This window comes from Polypterus senegalus, chromosome 3, assembly GCF_016835505.1.
Source record: "Polypterus senegalus isolate Bchr_013 chromosome 3, ASM1683550v1, whole genome shotgun sequence".
Classification (NCBI taxonomy): Eukaryota; Metazoa; Chordata; class Cladistia; order Polypteriformes; family Polypteridae; genus Polypterus; species Polypterus senegalus.
The window spans coordinates 128,462,128-128,480,499 of NC_053156.1; the positions used below are offsets into that span (position 1 = coordinate 128,462,128).

The following is an 18,372-nucleotide window of genomic DNA, read 5'->3' on the forward strand; positions in this document are numbered from 1 at the left end:
GATTTAAATAATGCATGTTTGCACTTTATTTTACTGGAGGAAAAAAATGCAGACTAAAGTATACATTTTCATTGTAAAATTCAGAAATTCTTGAACATGTTTCAAGTTTGTAGCTATAACAATTAAAAATATCCTGAAAGATTTACTCATTTCCATGCATGTGGGAACACTGCAGTAGAAAAGCACGTTGAGCAACCACATCACATCACTTGGACTTCAGTTCAATAATTAGTCAAGAGACCTGACATCCACATCCAAACACCCGTACATCTTTCATGTGTCTGTGCATGTTTTCCTTCAACTTCCTATAGATGTGTTATATATATATATATATATATATATATATATATATATATATATATATATATATATGTAGTATATAATTATCCTCCTATCCATTTAGTCATGTCCGACACTTGTATACTCATCACCATGCTTCTTTCAGTTGCTTAATGTTGACCCCGTGTCATTCTTGATGCTTTCCAGCCAATGGGCCTTTGGTCTCCCTTGCTTCCTTTTACCACTTAACATTCCAAGTAGAGCCTACTTTTATAGTGAATTCACCCTCATCATATGACCAAAATAGGTCAGTTTTTGTCCGGTGATCTTGCCTTCCAGGGACAACTCTAGGTTTATATGATCAAGAACATCTTTGTTGGTGATCCTAGCTATACCTCCGATTCATAAAAGTCTTCTCCAGCCCGCCCCATAGCACGAAGGCATTGATTTTTCTTCTGTCTGCTATTATGAATGTCCATGTTTTGCAACCATATGTTGCAATTGGGAACACAATGACAGTGATCAGTCTTTGTTTGATAGTGACTGAGACATCCTTACACTTCCATACTTGGTCCCTACTCACCATGGCTGTGCTAATTTACACTTGATCTCTGCTGTTGAACCACCACAGTCATCAATGAAGGACCCAAGGGAAACAAAGCTGTCCATCACTTCTATCAATTCATTGTTAATCTTTACGTGGACTTTCTTGTTGGCGGTAGTCATCATCTTGGTCTTCTTGATGTTCATGTAAAGTACCATCTTCTTGCTTTAATCTTTCAGCTTCAGGATTAACTTCTCCTGGTCCTTCTCACTCTCACAGGGTAGTATCATCTGTGTATGTCAAATTGCTAATGGTTCTTCCGTCTATTTTTACCCCAACACTCAAATCATCCAAGTCCAACTTCCTCATGATTACTTCTGCATAGATGTTGAAAAGAAAAGGAGAGAGGATGCACCCTTGCACCCAAGTTATTGTTGAACATTACATGCCGAGGGGTACTACAGTCACTAGTGCAAGTTACTGGTGGAGACCAATGTGAAGCCTGCTATGAAACCCAAGCGGCAGGGACTGCTGACTCAAGGAGTCCTTTTGTTGCAAGACAATGCCCGCCCACACAATGCTAAGAACATCAAGGCTTGTCTAGAGGAACGTAAGTTTGAGGTATTGCCACATCTTCCTTATTCGCCAGATGTGGCACCGTGTGATTTCCACCTTTTTGGACCGCTAAAAAAACATCTAGGTGATTGTTAATTGAAAACAGATGCTGACCTGAAGAAAGCAGTGATTGTGAGTGATTGCGAAGACAAGATAAAACCTTTTATTCTACTGGAATCCAGGTACTTCCACCAGGCAAGTTCCACAAGTGCATTGAGAAGGGTGGATACTACATTGAAAAATTATATTATCAGTTTTGATAAGGTTCATTCCGTTTTCTAATAAATCTCATTTTCTAACTTTAGATTGACTCCCCCTCGTATTAACAACAGGAAACATCAATTTAGTAATTAACATTCTTTTTTTGCCTCCAAAACTGCTTATTTCAAAACTAGATCCTAGGAAACCTAACTCATCTCCAGCAGAATTAGATGCAAAAAGAAACAAACCCTGGACAAGCACCACTCACACACTCAAATACACTGAAATAAGATGAGTTTAGAGTTGTCTAATTAACCTGTTCTGCAAATCTTTGGGATACAGGAGAAAAAACACTCAGACACAGGGGAAATATGCAAACTCTATGCAAACAGTGGCCTGACTGGGGATTCAAGTCATTGGAGCTGTAATGTCACTTTTAATAGAAAATAAATACATATTTTCTTCTTAAACTAAACTTTGTGCCAATAATGCCTTACAGCTTAAAAAACGCTCCATTTAAACTATTCATTTTTCAATGGCATACTTCATTAACATGATAAACTGCTGTTATCAGGACCCGAGATTTATTTTAACTTATATTACTATAACAAGCACACTTGAGGAAACTGTAATGTTTAAAGCATGAAATAATGCCATATTCAGCATATTTGTACAAGTAATGTAACCACAACATTCTCAAACTTGCCTAATAAAATTCTGGGATATGGGATTAAACTTTTGTACTAGAAATAGTGTAGAATCAGTGTGGAACTGCTGAAGAATGCTTCACAAAAAATATGTTTATGTACGAAATTACTCCTTTTAGCAGACAGTTGTAACCACAATCTATATACTTCTACTGCTCTCCTGTATATGTGATTTTATATTTCAGATGCAATAAAATAAAACTATAATTACATCACCTGCACCTCAGTCTGGACTTCAAAGTTGTGGACCAAAGCCAAGTAGCATTTTAAATCTTGGTGTTGCTAAGCCAGCAAGTTAACAAACAAAAAAAAAAACAATACTAGGTAGGATCAAGCAGCCCTGCTTTTACACTCATGGCTGCTTTTTATTGCTGAAATGGCACCTTTTGTATAGTATAAATTCCAGAATACATAATGTTCGTTAAAACTGACATAGAATCCAAAAGGTCTGGAAATCAATGCATTGTAAAAAGAGTTAATGTGAGGACGTTTAGAGTTGTCAGAAATTGGAAAACACCAAGGTTCCACTAAGCAAATTTGCACCTCAAAATGGGTGCAACTTTGTGTCTTCAGTGCCACACTCAGTTCCTTAGATATGCTCAGTTTATATGTAAGGGAAGCCACCAAAATTCATTAGTGTTATACAGTATTACAGTATTACAGGACATTCATGATTAGCAGCTAATATAGTATAACTAACAGTTCCATGGAATACAGTTTTTTTTTTTTTTTTACTAGGGTAGACAAACTACACAAACAATGGCAAGCAGGAAAAAGGAAGTAACAGATTTATATTCTCTTTTCCATTTTATTCATAGTGCAATAAAGTACTAACGTTTGTGAACAATCTTTTTTACTATTACACTTTAAGAAAAGGAGGGTAATTTAAAGGTAGAGAAATGTACAACAAAATTCCTGCAAAATAGTAATAAAGGTTCACAACGATAAACATGAGGTTAAGCTACAGACACTGCCACATATCAGTGCCTTGTTTTGTCTAACACCTAAGCAAAGCAACCTCAGCTTTTATCTCAAAGTAGCACTTTATAGCACAGAGAAACTTTTAAAAGATTAAAAGGTTTACCACTGCAGTCAATAAACCTCTTGAGACATAGACATAATAAAGTTCTCTTAGTTGAGATACTGGAGTCAATTGGTTGCTTGATTAATTGAGCTAATTGGACTGACTGGAATCTATTGTATGTTTTCTCACAAATCTGATGAAACTGAGTCGGTCATGCAAATAGTTAAATGTTCATTAGGTCAGCAATGGATATGTACTTAATCTTTTTATGTTTATATTTGTTTATCTTTACACTACATTTTAAATTAATGGAGAGCATGCTAAGCTCATAAGTAAACATTTGTTTAATAAGGACAAGCTGAATTGATTTTGAACTGGACAGAAAATTTATCCTTGGTTTTTAAACTTTTAGTAAGTCTTTGGATGGCTTTAATAAAAATGAGACTAAAATGCTGCAAGACAGCAAAACTAGCCTCCATTATACTGTGCTGTATGAAATTTACATATTGTATTTACTTTTCATTTTGTGTAACTGCTGCTGTCAATATTCAATCTAGATGCAAAGGAGATGCTTAATGGTTAGGGATAATAATAAAGTGGAGGAATGGATGAAATGAACCAAGGAGGTAAATAGTCCTTTAAGGACTATTCAGGGTTCAAGTGTGTAAGGATATCTTTTTATATCCTGTTGGTACCTTTGGTAAAGTATGCTGGTTTACTTGCTTAGAAGTGATGAGAGTAGTTGTTATAACATACTTTACCTGATTACTTCAGTAAAGAGTTGGAGAGGTAGTTATGAGGGTGAGTCATCCCACCAGACAGATATTAGTTGTAGGCAGGCTAATTTAGATAGTACATTTCTTATTTTGTCATGACTTTTGTAACTTTGTGTTTGCCACATGCCTGTCCCTCCATTATGTGCATTAGGAAAAATAATGGCACACATTTTTCGCACCTTGGATTTCTCTACAATTATTATCGGTATAGAGATCAGCAAGATAACACTATTACAAGATATAACCCACATATGATAGTACAATAACCAGTCTCAACAACAAATCAGTACTCAAGGAAAGAGAGGCAACAGAAATGATGTGTTAAAGCTCAAAGTAAATTGAACAGCTGGTACACTTACGCTCCTCTTCTTTAGGGTCCAGTTGTGTAACACTCACAGAAAGGCGATCCACTCTTTCCTGGAGGGAATTTACACGGAATGAGAAGGAGTGGGCTTCATTGAAGAGCTCGCCAAACAAGTCTTCAGCAAATTTACCTGCAAGAAAGGAACATGACATTAAATGTATTTCAACACAAAAAACAATCTTTTCTCTGAAAGAGAAAAATGTGTATTTGAAGTTAGTCTGAAATAAAATGATAATATACTGTAAAGCAGGAACCTTTACATGAACTTTTAATTAACATTCTGATACAATATGACAGATAGCAACAATTTATTTTGACTCTCTATATTTAAATGTCTTGAAAATGTTACATTAAACAATTTTGGACAGATCTGTGGTATAGCAAGTCCACGGCTCAGAAAATGGCTTGTTTAAATAAATAAATAAATATCACACTTTGTGTGGGGGCATGGTAGCGTGGTGAGAGCGGTTCTCATGTGCAATGTGAGAGCGGATGGCCCTGCACAGGTCACACATGCAGGACCCGGATTGGCACCAGGAGATACTGATTGCCGCAGCTGTGCCACGTCCCTGCTTTAAAAGGGAAACACGAGTGCAGGAAAAGGGAAGGAAAAAACAAGAAAATAGAAAGAAAAAAGAAACCACAAACTGAGCTGAGAGAACAGCATTGGGGTGCAGATAGAGAACAAGCCAGTCCAACCAGTATCAGGAAAGGCAGCGTGGTCGTTGGTCCCTTGATGGAGTGAAAGATCAGCGTTCTAGAGACTGATTGCTCAGAGTAGTGGATGCGATCAAGGATGGTGTCCTTTCCATTGATCTGAGGTACATCAGTGTGAGCAAGAAAGAAGATGAGAGGGCAACCGACCCTGAGCAGTCTGGCTGATACCGCTCGGGGGCAGCCAAGAGCGGGTTGGGTTGGAGAGGACCACAGGTGTTGAAGTCTGCGCCAGCTGAGCGAGCAATTGGTGAGCTGAGGAGACTAAGAGGGAGTTGCGCTGGGCTTGTCCAGGACGGAAAACAACATTGATCCAATCACTGTGATGTTTTTTTTATTCTCATTTTAAGTCCTGTTTTAAATCTCACAGATTTCCACTTTTTTATTAGGTTATTTATGTACTGAATTTTGGAGCATTGCACCTTTTCAAATGATTTTAATAAAAGCACTGAGGACCTTTACACCATCCCCTTGCTTTGTGTGTGTTGGTCCTCATCTGCGAAGCTCATCTGTTTAGATCATCGACTGTGTCGGGTTCAAAAGGCTCCCAAAGTGGGAGTGTCTGTAACTGCTGGGTGACACTTGAAGAATTAAATTGGACCATCTAGTGTATGATTTGGAAAATTTCTAAACATTATTTCAGATCCTGGTTTTCACCTATATCTGTGATGCACTTTATCCACAAGTCACCTTAGCTACATTTTGACCCTATTATAACATTAGATTCTTGGAAATCTTGGAAAGTGAGATGATGCCTAATGAGTGGACAAAAAGTGTACTGGTGCCAATTTGTAAGAATAACAGAGATATGCAGAACTGTAGTAACTACAGAGGGATACAATTGATGAGCAACAGCATGAAGTTATAGGAAAAAGTAGTGAAAGCTAGGCTAAGAAGGGAGGTGATGATTAGTAAGCAACAGTATGGTTTCATGCCGGGAAAGAGCACTAAGGATGCAATGTTTGTTCTGAGACTGTTGATGGAGAAGTATAGAGAAGACCAGAAGGAACTGCATTGTGTCTTTGTGGACTTAAAGAAAGCATTTGACAAGGTGCCTAGAGAGGAGTTATGGTACTGTATGAGGACGTCGGGAGTGGCAGAGAAGTATGTAAGATTGTTAAAGGATTTGTACGAGTGAAGTGTGACAGCAGTATGGTCTGCTGTAGGAGTGTGGATGCATTCAAGGTAGAGCTGGGATTAAATCAGTAATTAGCTCTGAGTCCTTTGTTATTTGCAATAGTGATGGACAGGTTGACAGATGAGATTAGACAGGAGTCCCCATGGACTATGATGTTTGTGGACAACATTGTGATCTGTAGCGAGAGTAGGGAGCAGGTCGAGAAAACCCTGGAGAGGTGGAGATATGCTCTTGAGAGGAGAGGAATGAAGGTCAGTAGGAACAAGACAAAATACATCTGTGTAAATGAGAGGGAGGTCAGTGGAATGGTGAGGATGCAGGGAGTAAAGTTGGCGAAGGTGGACGAGTTTAAACACTAGGGATCAATAGTACAGAGTAATGGGGAGTGTGGAAGAGAAGTGAAGAAGAGAGTACAGGCAAGGTGGAGTGTGTGGAGAATAATGTCAGCTGTGATTTGTGACAGATGGGTACCAGCAGGAGTGAAAGGGAAGGTCTACAAGACGATAGTGATTCCAGCTATGTTATATGGGTTGGAGACAGTGGCAGAGTTACAGATGTTAAGATTTGCATTGGGTGTGACAAGGAGGGATAGAATTAGAAATGAATACATTAGAGGGTCAGCTCAGGTTGGATGGTTGGGAGACAGAGTCAGAGAGGCGAGAATTTTTTTGGTTTGGACACGTGCAGAGGAAAGGTGCTGGGTATGTTGGGAGAAGGATGCTAAGAATGGAGCTGCCAATGCACAGCAACAAAATAATAAAAATCCTGTTCTAAACTGAATGATTCAGTGAAACACTTCTGGACATAGGATAATGAAATTTCCCAAAGGTTCCAATGAACACATGATTCCATTTTTAACAAGAAAATAGTTTTTCCATCATTATTCAAATATTTTTTTAAGATTTCAAATTACAGGAGAGCCAGTTTCTGTAGCCGAGGATCACCACCAAGGTCCCCGCCTTCGGCCACCACCCAACTCACACTGCACCCAACCTCCTTGACCCCTCCCATAGGTGGTGAGCCCATGGGGAGGAGGACCCACGTTACCTCTTCGGGCTGTGCCTGGCCGAGCCCCATGGGTGCAGGCCCGGCCACCAGGCGCTCGCCATCGAGCCCCACCTCCAGGCCTGGCTCCAAAGGGGGGCCCCGGTGACCCGCGTCCGGGCAAGGGAAAACGTCGTCCACAGTTTTTATTTTTCATTTGAGGTTTATTGAACCACTCTTTGTCTCATCCCTCACCCAGGACCAGTTTGCCTTGGGTGGCCCTACCAGGGGCATAAAGACCCGGACAACATAGCTCCTAGGATCATTGGGACACGCAAACCCCTCCACCACGATAAGGTGACAGTTCTCAGCCGGAAAAGGGTGGAGTGCCCTCTCAGGGTTGGGGGAGAGATCCTGCCCCAAGTGGAGGACTTCAAGTATCTCGGGGTCTTGTTCACGATTGAGGGAAGAATGGAGCGTGAGATCGACAGGCGGATCGGTGCGGCATCCGCAGTGATGCGGGCTCTGCATCGGTCTGTCGTGGTGAAAAAGGAGCTGAGCCGTAAGGCAAAGCTCTCAATTTACCAGTCGATCTACGCTCCTACCCTCACCTATGGTCATGAGCTATGGGTAGTGACCGAAAGAACGAGATCGCGAATACAAGCGGCTGAAATGAGTTTCCTCCACAGGGTGTCTGGGCTTTCCCTTAAAGATAGGGTGAGAAGCTCAGTCATCCGGGAAGGGCTCAGAGTAGAGCCGCTGCTCCTCCGCATCGAGAGGAGTCAGATGAGGTGGCTCGGGCATCTGATCAGGATGCCTCCTGGACGCCTCCCTGGTGAGGTGTTCCGAGCACGTCCAACCGGGAGGAGGCCCCGGGGAAGACCCAGGACACGCTGGAGGGACTATGTCTCCCGGCTGGCCTGGGAACGCCTTGGGATTCTCCCGGAAGAGCTGGAAGAAGTGGCCGGGGAGAGGGAAGTCTGGGCCTCTTTGCTTAAGCTGCTGCTCCCGCAACCCGACCTCGGATAAGCGGAAGAGGATGGATGGATGGATGGATGGAAATTACAGGAAAACCAGTCTGATATATAGATCACCTTTGCATCAGCTAGAAAAGTGTAAAGTGTCAGAAATCATTACTCAGAATGCTGATGCTGACCAAGAAACAATGGCTCCATTTACACAGGAAGTCATCACAATCAGTATAATGTACTTAGTAATATGCGATGAGTAATACATTTACAAAAGTAAGATACATGCTTACAGAATGTAAACACACTCTAAATTACATTCACTATGATTTTTTTCCTCTGTTCTCAGAATTTTGCATACATTTATTTAAACTTTATCAAACAACCAAAGTGGTTTCTGAAAAGGGCCCCTGTGCATGTAAAGTACGTATGCTATCTTTGTTATGAATGATAATCTGAAATTAAATCATAAGGTGCTACTACTGTTTATACTGTATAATATACATCTACAGAATTTTATTGGGATTAAGGCAAATTTTATAATTTAAGATTTCTGTAAATTAATATTCAATGGATAGACAACAGTGTATCAGTAGCAGCTGAATCCCTAAGGACTAAAGATCGATCCCTAAACCAGTGTCTTTCTGTATCAAGCTGGTATTGTCTTCCTTATGCTGGATTCGTGATACAGAATATTCTACAACTTTATTTTACTGGCCAAGTCTTTTGTAATACTTTAATGCCTCTCCCTTTAATGTTCTGGTGCTGTTGCTTTTAATGTGCTCTACTTACATTTAAGTAATCAAATAACAAACTTCAGGCTCAACAAACATTGCTGATTCCACTAAGCAGTCAATTAGCATAGCTGACTTGCTGGTGTAAGCTCTTTGCTGGATTCTGAAGGCAAACTGTATGGAAATGCTGGTATTCGAAATTAGTCTACTACCATTCTCCATGGAGAAGGGAATGGGGCAGGTGAGAGACATCTCACTTTAATTAAACTTCCTAACATGAATGCCAAATCACTTATCTGCTTTTTCCACTCCCTTAAACTTCATGGAAAACCCCTTATTAACATAGACAACTGGGAGCACAGTTTCAGGTTCACAGATGGCACTCTCCAAATTATCCCCAGGCTGACACATGCTTCAGATGATTTAACTTCTTCCCTAAAACAATAACACAGTCAGTCAGTCATCTTACAAATTTACTGACTTAACACGGAGCCAAAATGACCTTTGGCAAAACCAAAACCTGCTGCATGGGATATGAAAAATAATGAAAAACTAAAGAGAAATATCAAGTAACTCTGTAATTTACTGTGCTACAATTATGCTACATTAGAAAAAAAATTCTGAATATCTGAAAAAGAACAAATGCAACACAGTTTCATGATAAATGCATGCTAGAAATGTTACATTTACTTCTACCTTCTGCATAATTATTTCAATATGATGTCTTTTATAGCATTTACTATTGCTATATGACACTTAAAATGCTCATAAGTAATTAAATAAAAAAGTACCTCCATGGCCATTAAAATTAAAGCAAATTATATATATTTATAGTAATCCCTCGCTATATCGCACTTCGACTTTCGCCGCTTCACTCTATCGTGGATTTTATATATAAGCATAACTAAATATAGAACGCGGATTTTCCGCTGTTTCGCGGGTTCTGCGGACAATGGGTCTTTTTACTTCCTGTACATGTTTCCTCAGTTGGTTTGCCCAGTTGATTTCATACAAGGGAGACTACTGGCGGATGACTAAGAAGCTAACCAATCAGAGCACGCAGTCAAGTTCCTGTGTGCTGAATGCGGTGTTAACCAGGAAGTCTGGTCTCGCTCATTCAGCATCAACGTGTTTCGCTGTGTAAAGAGTTGTGCTCTTTTGTGTTTATCTTTGTGCATAGTCAAGCCCTTCATTATGGCTCCAAAACGATCTGCTCCTGCTACTGCTTCAGGGGCCGTGCCCAAGCGACAATGGAAGATGTTAACAATTGCCGAAAAGGTAAACGTTTTGGATTTGTTGAAGGAAGGGAAAAGCTACACCGCTGTAGGATGCCATTACAGCATCAATGAGGCTACGATTCTTTTTATTTAAAAAGTAGGAAAGGAATATAAGATCTATGGCCGCAGTGTCCTGTTAACCAGGGTGCAAAACGAGTTGTAAGTGGATGTAATAAGGCAGTATTCTGGATGGAATCTGCTTTAGGGATTTGGATTGAAGACTGCCGGATGAACAACAACGGTGGTGCTACACAGTTGCCTGAAGTGGCTCCTTTAGAAGGGCTGTAACGCTCTCCTTTGTTGTGCAGTAAAATTCAACTCATCGTTATCTGACAAGTTATCGTGTTATTGCTGGTGAGTAACCATAATTAATTTTCTACTTACAGTACTTGGTACATGTACATACGTTTAGTGTCACTGTACACACATTTACAGTATACAATTTTTCTTGCATTGTACATATTTATTGCTGGTGGCCTGTCTATCGTAATGGCTGTAACATATGTGATATCGGAGACACTCGATATCTTTAAAATAATATTTAGGTTTTACGGTATATAAACAATGTGTTTACATACATAATTTCAATGAATCTTACCTAATATTTAAAAGAATACAAAGGGATTATGCTGTATAACTGTGCAGGGAATATTTATAAACAGTGTGGGATAGTTTATATGGGTTTAAAATATATAAAAATAACCATACAAACATATGGTTTTTACTTCGTGGATTTTCACCTATCGCGGGGGGGTCTGGAACGCAACCCCCACGATCGAGGAGGGATTACTGTATATATATATATATATATATATATATATATCTATACTAATAAAAGGCATAGCCCTCACTGACTCACTCACTCACTCAACACTAATTCTCCAACTTCCCATGTAGGTAGAAGGCTGAAATTTGGCAGGCTCATTCCTTACAGCTTACTTGCAAAAAATTGGGCAGGATTCATTTCGAAATTCTACGCATAATGGTTATAACTGGAACCTATTTTTCTCCATATACTGTAATGGACGTTAGCCCGATGGCCGTGGGGGACGGAGCTGCGTGTGACATCATCACGCCTCCCACGTAATCACGTGAACTGACTATGACCGCAGTACGTAGAAAAGAAGGAAGAGCCCCCAAAGAGTGCTGAAGAAAAACGCTAAATACTTTATTTGTGAGATACAAGTTTAATGAGAAGACACGAGGTATAAACAAGACTTTGGATCACTATGTAACGGAGTTAAAATTGCTGTAGCGAGTCTTAGCTAACATAAAATAACAGCGTGGTTATCGCGAGATAGCACAGGCACAGCTCAGAAGCTTTGATGCATGTACTCCGAGCGTCTCACGTGAACTGACTATGAACGCAGTACGCAGAGAAAGCAAGACCTCTAAAGAGCGCGGAGAGATTTGCTCACGTGAACGAGTCTGCAAAAAGTGGCGTTTCCAGCACTGCAAAAATACTACAAAAGTCGTGCAGCCGGCACGCGCTGTAAACAACTGTAAACATGGGATCCCATTTCTACGGCGCGGCAAACTAATATTAAGGCGCTTCGCACTTTCTTTTACACGTATACGATTATCAGGTCGTCAGGTCGGATTATGAAGACACGCACAGGAGTGGAGGACCGACAGTGCCATCCCGGACAGTTAATGGCAGGGCCATCTCTCCAGTCTATACGAGACCCACCGCGACACTCATATCGTCAGCGAAGACCTCTCTCTACACTATATTAAAGAAAAAGGCAAGTTTCCTTTCTTTACACCTTTTTTCCTTTTCTCCCCAACCAAAGCTTTTCTCTCTTAACACTGCAGATGACACAAAAATGATTTTCTTTTAATTGCTGGTAATGCCAGTAAGGTACATTACCACAGGCAGAAATTTGGATGTTCACATAGAAAATGTAATTTCTATACCACAGCCGTCGTGTAGCGCCTTTCAAAAGGGATCAACTACCAAGAGATGATCCATATACATTTTAGCTGCTGTTAGTACTACTTACATGTTATGTTAAACCGGCTTTAAAATGTAGCTTACCCAAAACCACTCCACTGGTGCTCAGTGTATCTTTACTTCTTAAATCGTTAATGTTTTACTTTTTAATAGCTTATAGACTACATTTTATTTTTTTCCCTTGCACTCAGTGAGCGAGGCCAATGGGTGATCAGTTTATATATATATATACTGCTCAAAAGAATTAAAGGAACACTTTTTAATCAGAGTATAGCATAAAGTCAATGAAACTTATGGAATATTAATCTGGTCAGTTAAGTAGCAGAGGGGGTTGTTAATCAGTTTCAGCTGCTGTGGTGTTAATGAAATTAACAACAGATGCACTAGAGGGGCAACAATGAGATGACCCCCAAAACAGGAATGGTTTAACAGGTGGAGGCCACTGACATTTTTCCCTCCTCATCTTTTCTGACTGTTTCTTCACTAGTTTTGCATTTGGTTACAGTCAGTGTCACTACTGGTAGCATGAGGCGATACCTGGACCCTACAGAGATTGCACAGGTAGTCCAACTTCTCCAGGATGGCACATCAATACGTGTCATTGCCAGAAGGTTTGCTGTGTCTCCCTGCACAGTCTCAAGGGCATGGAGGAGATTCTAGGAGACAAGCAGTTACTCTAGGAGAGCTGGAGAGGGCCATAGAAGGTCCATAACCCATCAGCAGGACCAGTATCTGCTCCTTTGGGCAAGGAGGAACAGGATGAGCACTGCCAGAGCCCTACAAAATGACCTCCAGCAGGCCACTGGTGTGAATGTCTCTGACCAAACAACCAGAAAGACTTCATGAGGGTGACCCAAAGGCCCCATGTCCTCTAATGGGCCCTGAGCTCACTGCCCAGCAGCATGCAGCTCGATTGGCATTTGCCATAGAATACCAGAATTGGCAGATGCACCACTGGTGCCCTGTGCTTTTTACAGATGAGAGCAGGTTCACCCTGAGCACGTGACAGAAGTGAAAGGGTCTGCAGAAGCCATGGATAACATTATGCTGCCTGTAACATCATTCAGCATGAGCAGTTTGGTGGTGGGTTAATGATTGTCTGGGGAGGCATATCCATGGAGGGTCACACAGACCGCTACAGGCTTGACAAAGGCACCTTGGCTGCCATTAGGTATCAGGATGAAATCCTTGGACCCATTGTCAGACCCTATGCTTGTACAGTGGCTCCTGGTGCACGACAATTCCTGGCCTCATGTGGTGAGAGTATGAAGGCAGTTCCTGGAGGATGAAGGAATTGATACCATTGACTGGCCACCACACTTTCCTGACCTAAATCCAATAGAACACCTCTGGGACATTATGTTTTGGTCCATCCAATGCCACCAGGTTGCACCTCGGACTGTTCAGGAGCTCAGTGATGCCCTGGTCCAGATCTGGGAGGAGATCCCCCACAACACCATCTGTCATCTCATTAGAAGCATGCACCGATGTTGTAAGGCATGTATACAAGAACACAGGGGCCATACAAAGTGCTGCGTACAATTTTGAGTTGCTTCAATTAAATTTTGGCAAAATGGACTAGACTGCCACATAATTTTTTCACTCTGATTTTTGGGCGTCTTTGAATTCAGGGCTCTGTAGGTTGATCATTTTCATTTCCATCAAACGATGTGGCATCCTTTCGTTCCTAACACATTACCCAGTCTATATCAGTATAGATATCCAGGAGGATTTCTTTTTCCCATTGAGATCTGATGTGTTTTCAAAGTGTTCCTTTAATTTAAGTTTAATTTAGATAGATAGATAGATAGATAAATGAAATTGTGCTTATTACAGAAACACTTTAAATAAATAAATACATAAATGGGTAGATAAGCAAGTAAATAAAAAATGCACACACACACTTTAGCCTGAACACACAGTGAAATGACAATATAGCAAGAAAATTAAAATTTCTGATTCGGCCACAGTCACAGGCAGTATGAAGATGTTTTGCTGTTGTTATAAAGGGCCTCCAGTAGCCTTTCTTGACATACTTTTGCTGAATAATTTGTTACCTGAAAGTCCTCAGTGTTAATGTGCCAGAGAAAAAATGTGCAGCATTGCTCAAAACGGCACTCAGGTTTGTTTTAACTCTCTGCTTTGCTACTACCTTCAGGGATTCCAGAGTGCATCCCACAATGGAGATTGCCCTTTTAATTACCCTGGGCCTAGGTTGAAGTGATGTTACAATCTCAGCACACCACAGTGTAAAAAAAGAAAAATCACACTGGCTATCATAGAGTTATAGAAGATGCCAAGGATGTCAATTCCCACATTAAATGACAGCAGTCTCCTAAGGGAAAAGATTCTACTCTGCCCTTTCTTATATAGTTTCTCTGTGTTTTAATGTGGAACACCTCTGAATCCATCCCTCAAACAGTGATCACACATAGAGCCCGTTTGGTGCAGTGGAAGTCCATAACCAGTACCTTGTTTTGCTGATGTTAAGATGACAATTCTCTCTGCACCAAGAAACAAAGTTCTCCACCTGACTCCAATAATCTAACTCATCCAATCAATATACAGTCATATGAAAAAGTTTTGGAACCCCTCTCTGCCTGCATAATAATTTACTTTCAACTAAAAAAGATAGCAGTGGTATGTCTTTCATTTCCTAGGAGCATCTGAGTACTGGGGTGTTTTCCGAACAAAGATTTTTAGTGAAGCAGTATTTAGTTGTATGAAATTAAATCAAATGTGAAAAACTGGTTGCGCAAAAATGTGGGTCCCCTTGTAATTTTGCTGATTTAAATGCATGTGACTGCTCAATACTGATTACTTGCAACACCAAATTGATTGGATTAGCTCGTTAAGCCTTGAACTTCATAGACAGGTGTGTCCAATCATGAGAAAAGGTATTTAAGGTGGTCAATTGCAAGTTGTGCTTCCCTTTAACTCTCCTCTGAAGAGTGACAGCATGGGATCCTTAAAGCAACTCTCAAAAGATCTGAAAATGAAGATTGTTCAGTATCATGGTTTAGGGGAAGGCTACAAAAAGCTATCTCAGAGGTTTAAACTGTCAGTTTCAACTCGAAGGAATGTAATCAGGAAATGGAAAGCCACAGGCACAGTTGCTGTTAAACTCAGGTCTGGCAGGCCAAGAAAAATACAGGAGCGGCATATGCGCAGGATTGTATGAATGGTTACAGTCAACCCACAGATCAACATCTTGCTGCAGATGGTGTATCTGTACATCGTTCTACAATTCAGCGCAATTTGCACAAACATCATCTGTATGGCAGGGTGATGAGAAAGAAGCCCTTTCTGCACTCACACCATAAAAAGAATTGCTTGTTGTATGCAAATGCTCATTTAGACAAGCCAGATTCATTCTGGAACAAAGTGCTTTGGACTGATGAGACAAAAATTGAATTATTTGGTGTGGAGGACTGCCGGCTTTCCATGCCGGTCCGCACCCCCAGGCCGCTAGGAGGAGCTCTCCTGATAGCAGGACCATGCCCCGAGGTCCAGCAGGGCCTTATGGACTTTGTAGTGTTTTAACACAATCCTGCTGGATACCTTGGGGGCCACCAGGAGTCGCTGTAGGGGGGCTTATGGGTTCTTTTATGCCCTATGACCCGGGAGTACGTCACGGTCACGTGACGGGAAGGAATGACGTGCTCCCGGGGTGAAGAAAAGGACTGTTTGCCCTGACCCAGAAGGAAAAAGGAACTGTGGACTATTGGGACAGGAACACCTCCGGGTCAGGGGCTATAAAAGGACGATGCCTCAGTCCAGACACTGAGCTGAGCTGGGAGGTAGGAGGGCGAAGTGTCTGGGCGAGGAGGAAAGAGAATAGTGTTGTTGTGGGATATTTTGTTGCATATGAATAGTGTGGAGGGTGCTTGGTGCACATTGGTATTAAATAAAAAGTCTTGGACTTTCACCCGGTGTCTGGAGTTCCTGGGGGTTCTTGGAACCGCTGTTGGCAGGTGCAAAAATAAATTTTGTGTGGGCTCCACCGCTGAGGTGAAAACTCCACCCGACTAAGAGCGCTGCAATTGTAAGCTGTAAAATACAGCAGACCGTGATGGGGAAGAAATCTGGGAAGAAGACGGGATCTACCCAAAAGACTTCGGTCCCAGATGGGCTGGAAACGCTGTGGGCTTACCTGACAGGCGGTGAGGAAGAACGGGAACAGGCTGAAGCAGAGCAAATCCGAGCGGGGGAGCAGCCGGAACTTTGCAGGATCAAGACTCCCGAAGATTACTACAGGGAGTTGGAGAGGGATCGGCTACGTTCCGAGGTAAGTGCTGGGAGAGCACTCGAACCGCCGGAGCCTTTCTTTTCTTGTTTTGCAGAAGCCTGTCTGCATAAAGCGGACAAAGAGCCCGCCCGCCTCAGACCTAGGCAAGATGGCCGCGACAAGAAGAAGCCGGGCCAGTCTAGGAGTCCGCAGAGAAGAAGCCCATACGGCGAGAGCCACCACGTGACCTCACGCGATGGAAGCCGGGAAGACGGTCAGGAAGGATCCTTCGGTGAGGTCAGTAATTCCCCGACGGATCCGAGCTTCCTGAAAGGGAAGGAGGCGGCGAGCGAAGCAGCGCCACAATTTAAAAAGAATCAAGAACAATTAGAACAATTAGAACAATCTAGACGAGAACAGGCCATTCAGCCCAACAAAGCTCGCCAGTCCTATCCACTTGCTTCCTCCAAGAAAACATCAAGTCGAGTTTTGAAAGTCCCTAACGTCTTACTGTCTACCACACTACTTGGTAACTTATTCCAAGTGTCTATCGTTCTTTGTGTAAAGAAAAACTTCCTAATGTTTGTGCGAAATTTACCCTTAACAAGTTTCCAACTGTGTCCCCGTGTTCTTGATGAGCTCATTTTAAAATACAAGTCTCGATCCACTGTACTAATTCCCTTCATAATTTTAAACACTTCAATCATGTCACCTCTTAATCTTCTTTTGCTTAAACTGTAAAGGCCCAGCTCTTTTAATCTTTCCTCATAATTCAACCCCTGTAGACCTGGAATCAGCCTAGTCGCTCTTCTCTGGACCTTTTCTAGTGCTGCTATGTCCTTTTTGTAGCCTGGAGACCAAAACTGCACACAGTACTCAAGATGAGGCCTCACCAGTGCATTATAAAGGTTGAGCATAACCTCCTTGGACTTGTACTCCACAGATCGTGCTATATAACCTAACATTCTGTTAGCCTTCTTAATGGCTTCTGAACACTGTTTGGAAGTTGATAGCTTGGAGTCCACTATGACTCCTAAATCCTTCTCATAAGGTGTACTCTCGATTTTTCGACCGCCCATTGTGTATTCAAACCTAATATTTTTACTTCCTATGTGTAATACTTTACATTTACTGACATTAAATTTCATCTGCCACAAATCTGCCCAAGCCTGTATGCTATCCAAGTCCTTCTGTAATGATATAACGGATTCCAAATTATCTGCTAATCCACCTATCTTGGTATCATCTGCAAACTTAACCAGCTTGTTACTTATATTCCTATCTAAATCATTTATATATATTAAAAATAGCAGCGCCCTATCACTGACCCCTGTGGAACACCACTCTTAACATCAGCCAGTTCTGATGAGGTTCCTCGCACCATCACCCTCTGCTTCCTGTGTCTGAGCCAATTCTGCACCCATCTAAAAACATCACCCTGAATTCCCACTTCTTTTAACTTGATGCCCAACCTCTCATGTGGCACCTTATCAAATGCTTTCTGAAAGTCCAGATAAATAATATCATAAGCTCCACTTTGATCGTATCCTTTTGTTGCCTCCTCATAGAATTCCAACATGTTAGTAAAACACGACCTCCCCTTCTGAACCCATGCTGACTGTTCAGAATAACTCCTGTCCTTGTCATGTGTTGCTCAATCTTATCCTTATTAATTCCTTCCATTAATTTTCCTGTGATGCTTGTTAAGCTTACTGGCCTATAGTTGCTTGGATCTGCCCTGTCACCCTTTTTATATAATGGGATGATATTTGCCATTTTCCAGTCCTTTGGAATCTCTCAGTGCACAGTGACTTCCTAAAAATACGTGTCAAGGGTTTATATATGTACTCACTAGCCTCCTTAAG

The 18,372-nt window shown here is 41.4% G+C and overlaps 1 protein-coding gene across 4 annotated transcripts in view; it reads right to left on the bottom strand.

Moving 5' to 3' along the window:
* The window catches only part of wasf1 (WASP family member 1), a 421,986-nt gene that overhangs the window by 136,522 nt on the left and 267,092 nt on the right, over positions 1 to 18,372 (bottom strand). For all 4 annotated transcript variants that reach the window (XM_039747922.1, XM_039747920.1, XM_039747921.1 and 1 more), the window contains one exon: positions 4,506 to 4,640. In XM_039747922.1, coding sequence (XP_039603856.1) covers positions 4,506 to 4,640 — 135 coding nt within the window. The remainder of the gene's footprint in view (positions 1 to 4,505; positions 4,641 to 18,372) is intronic.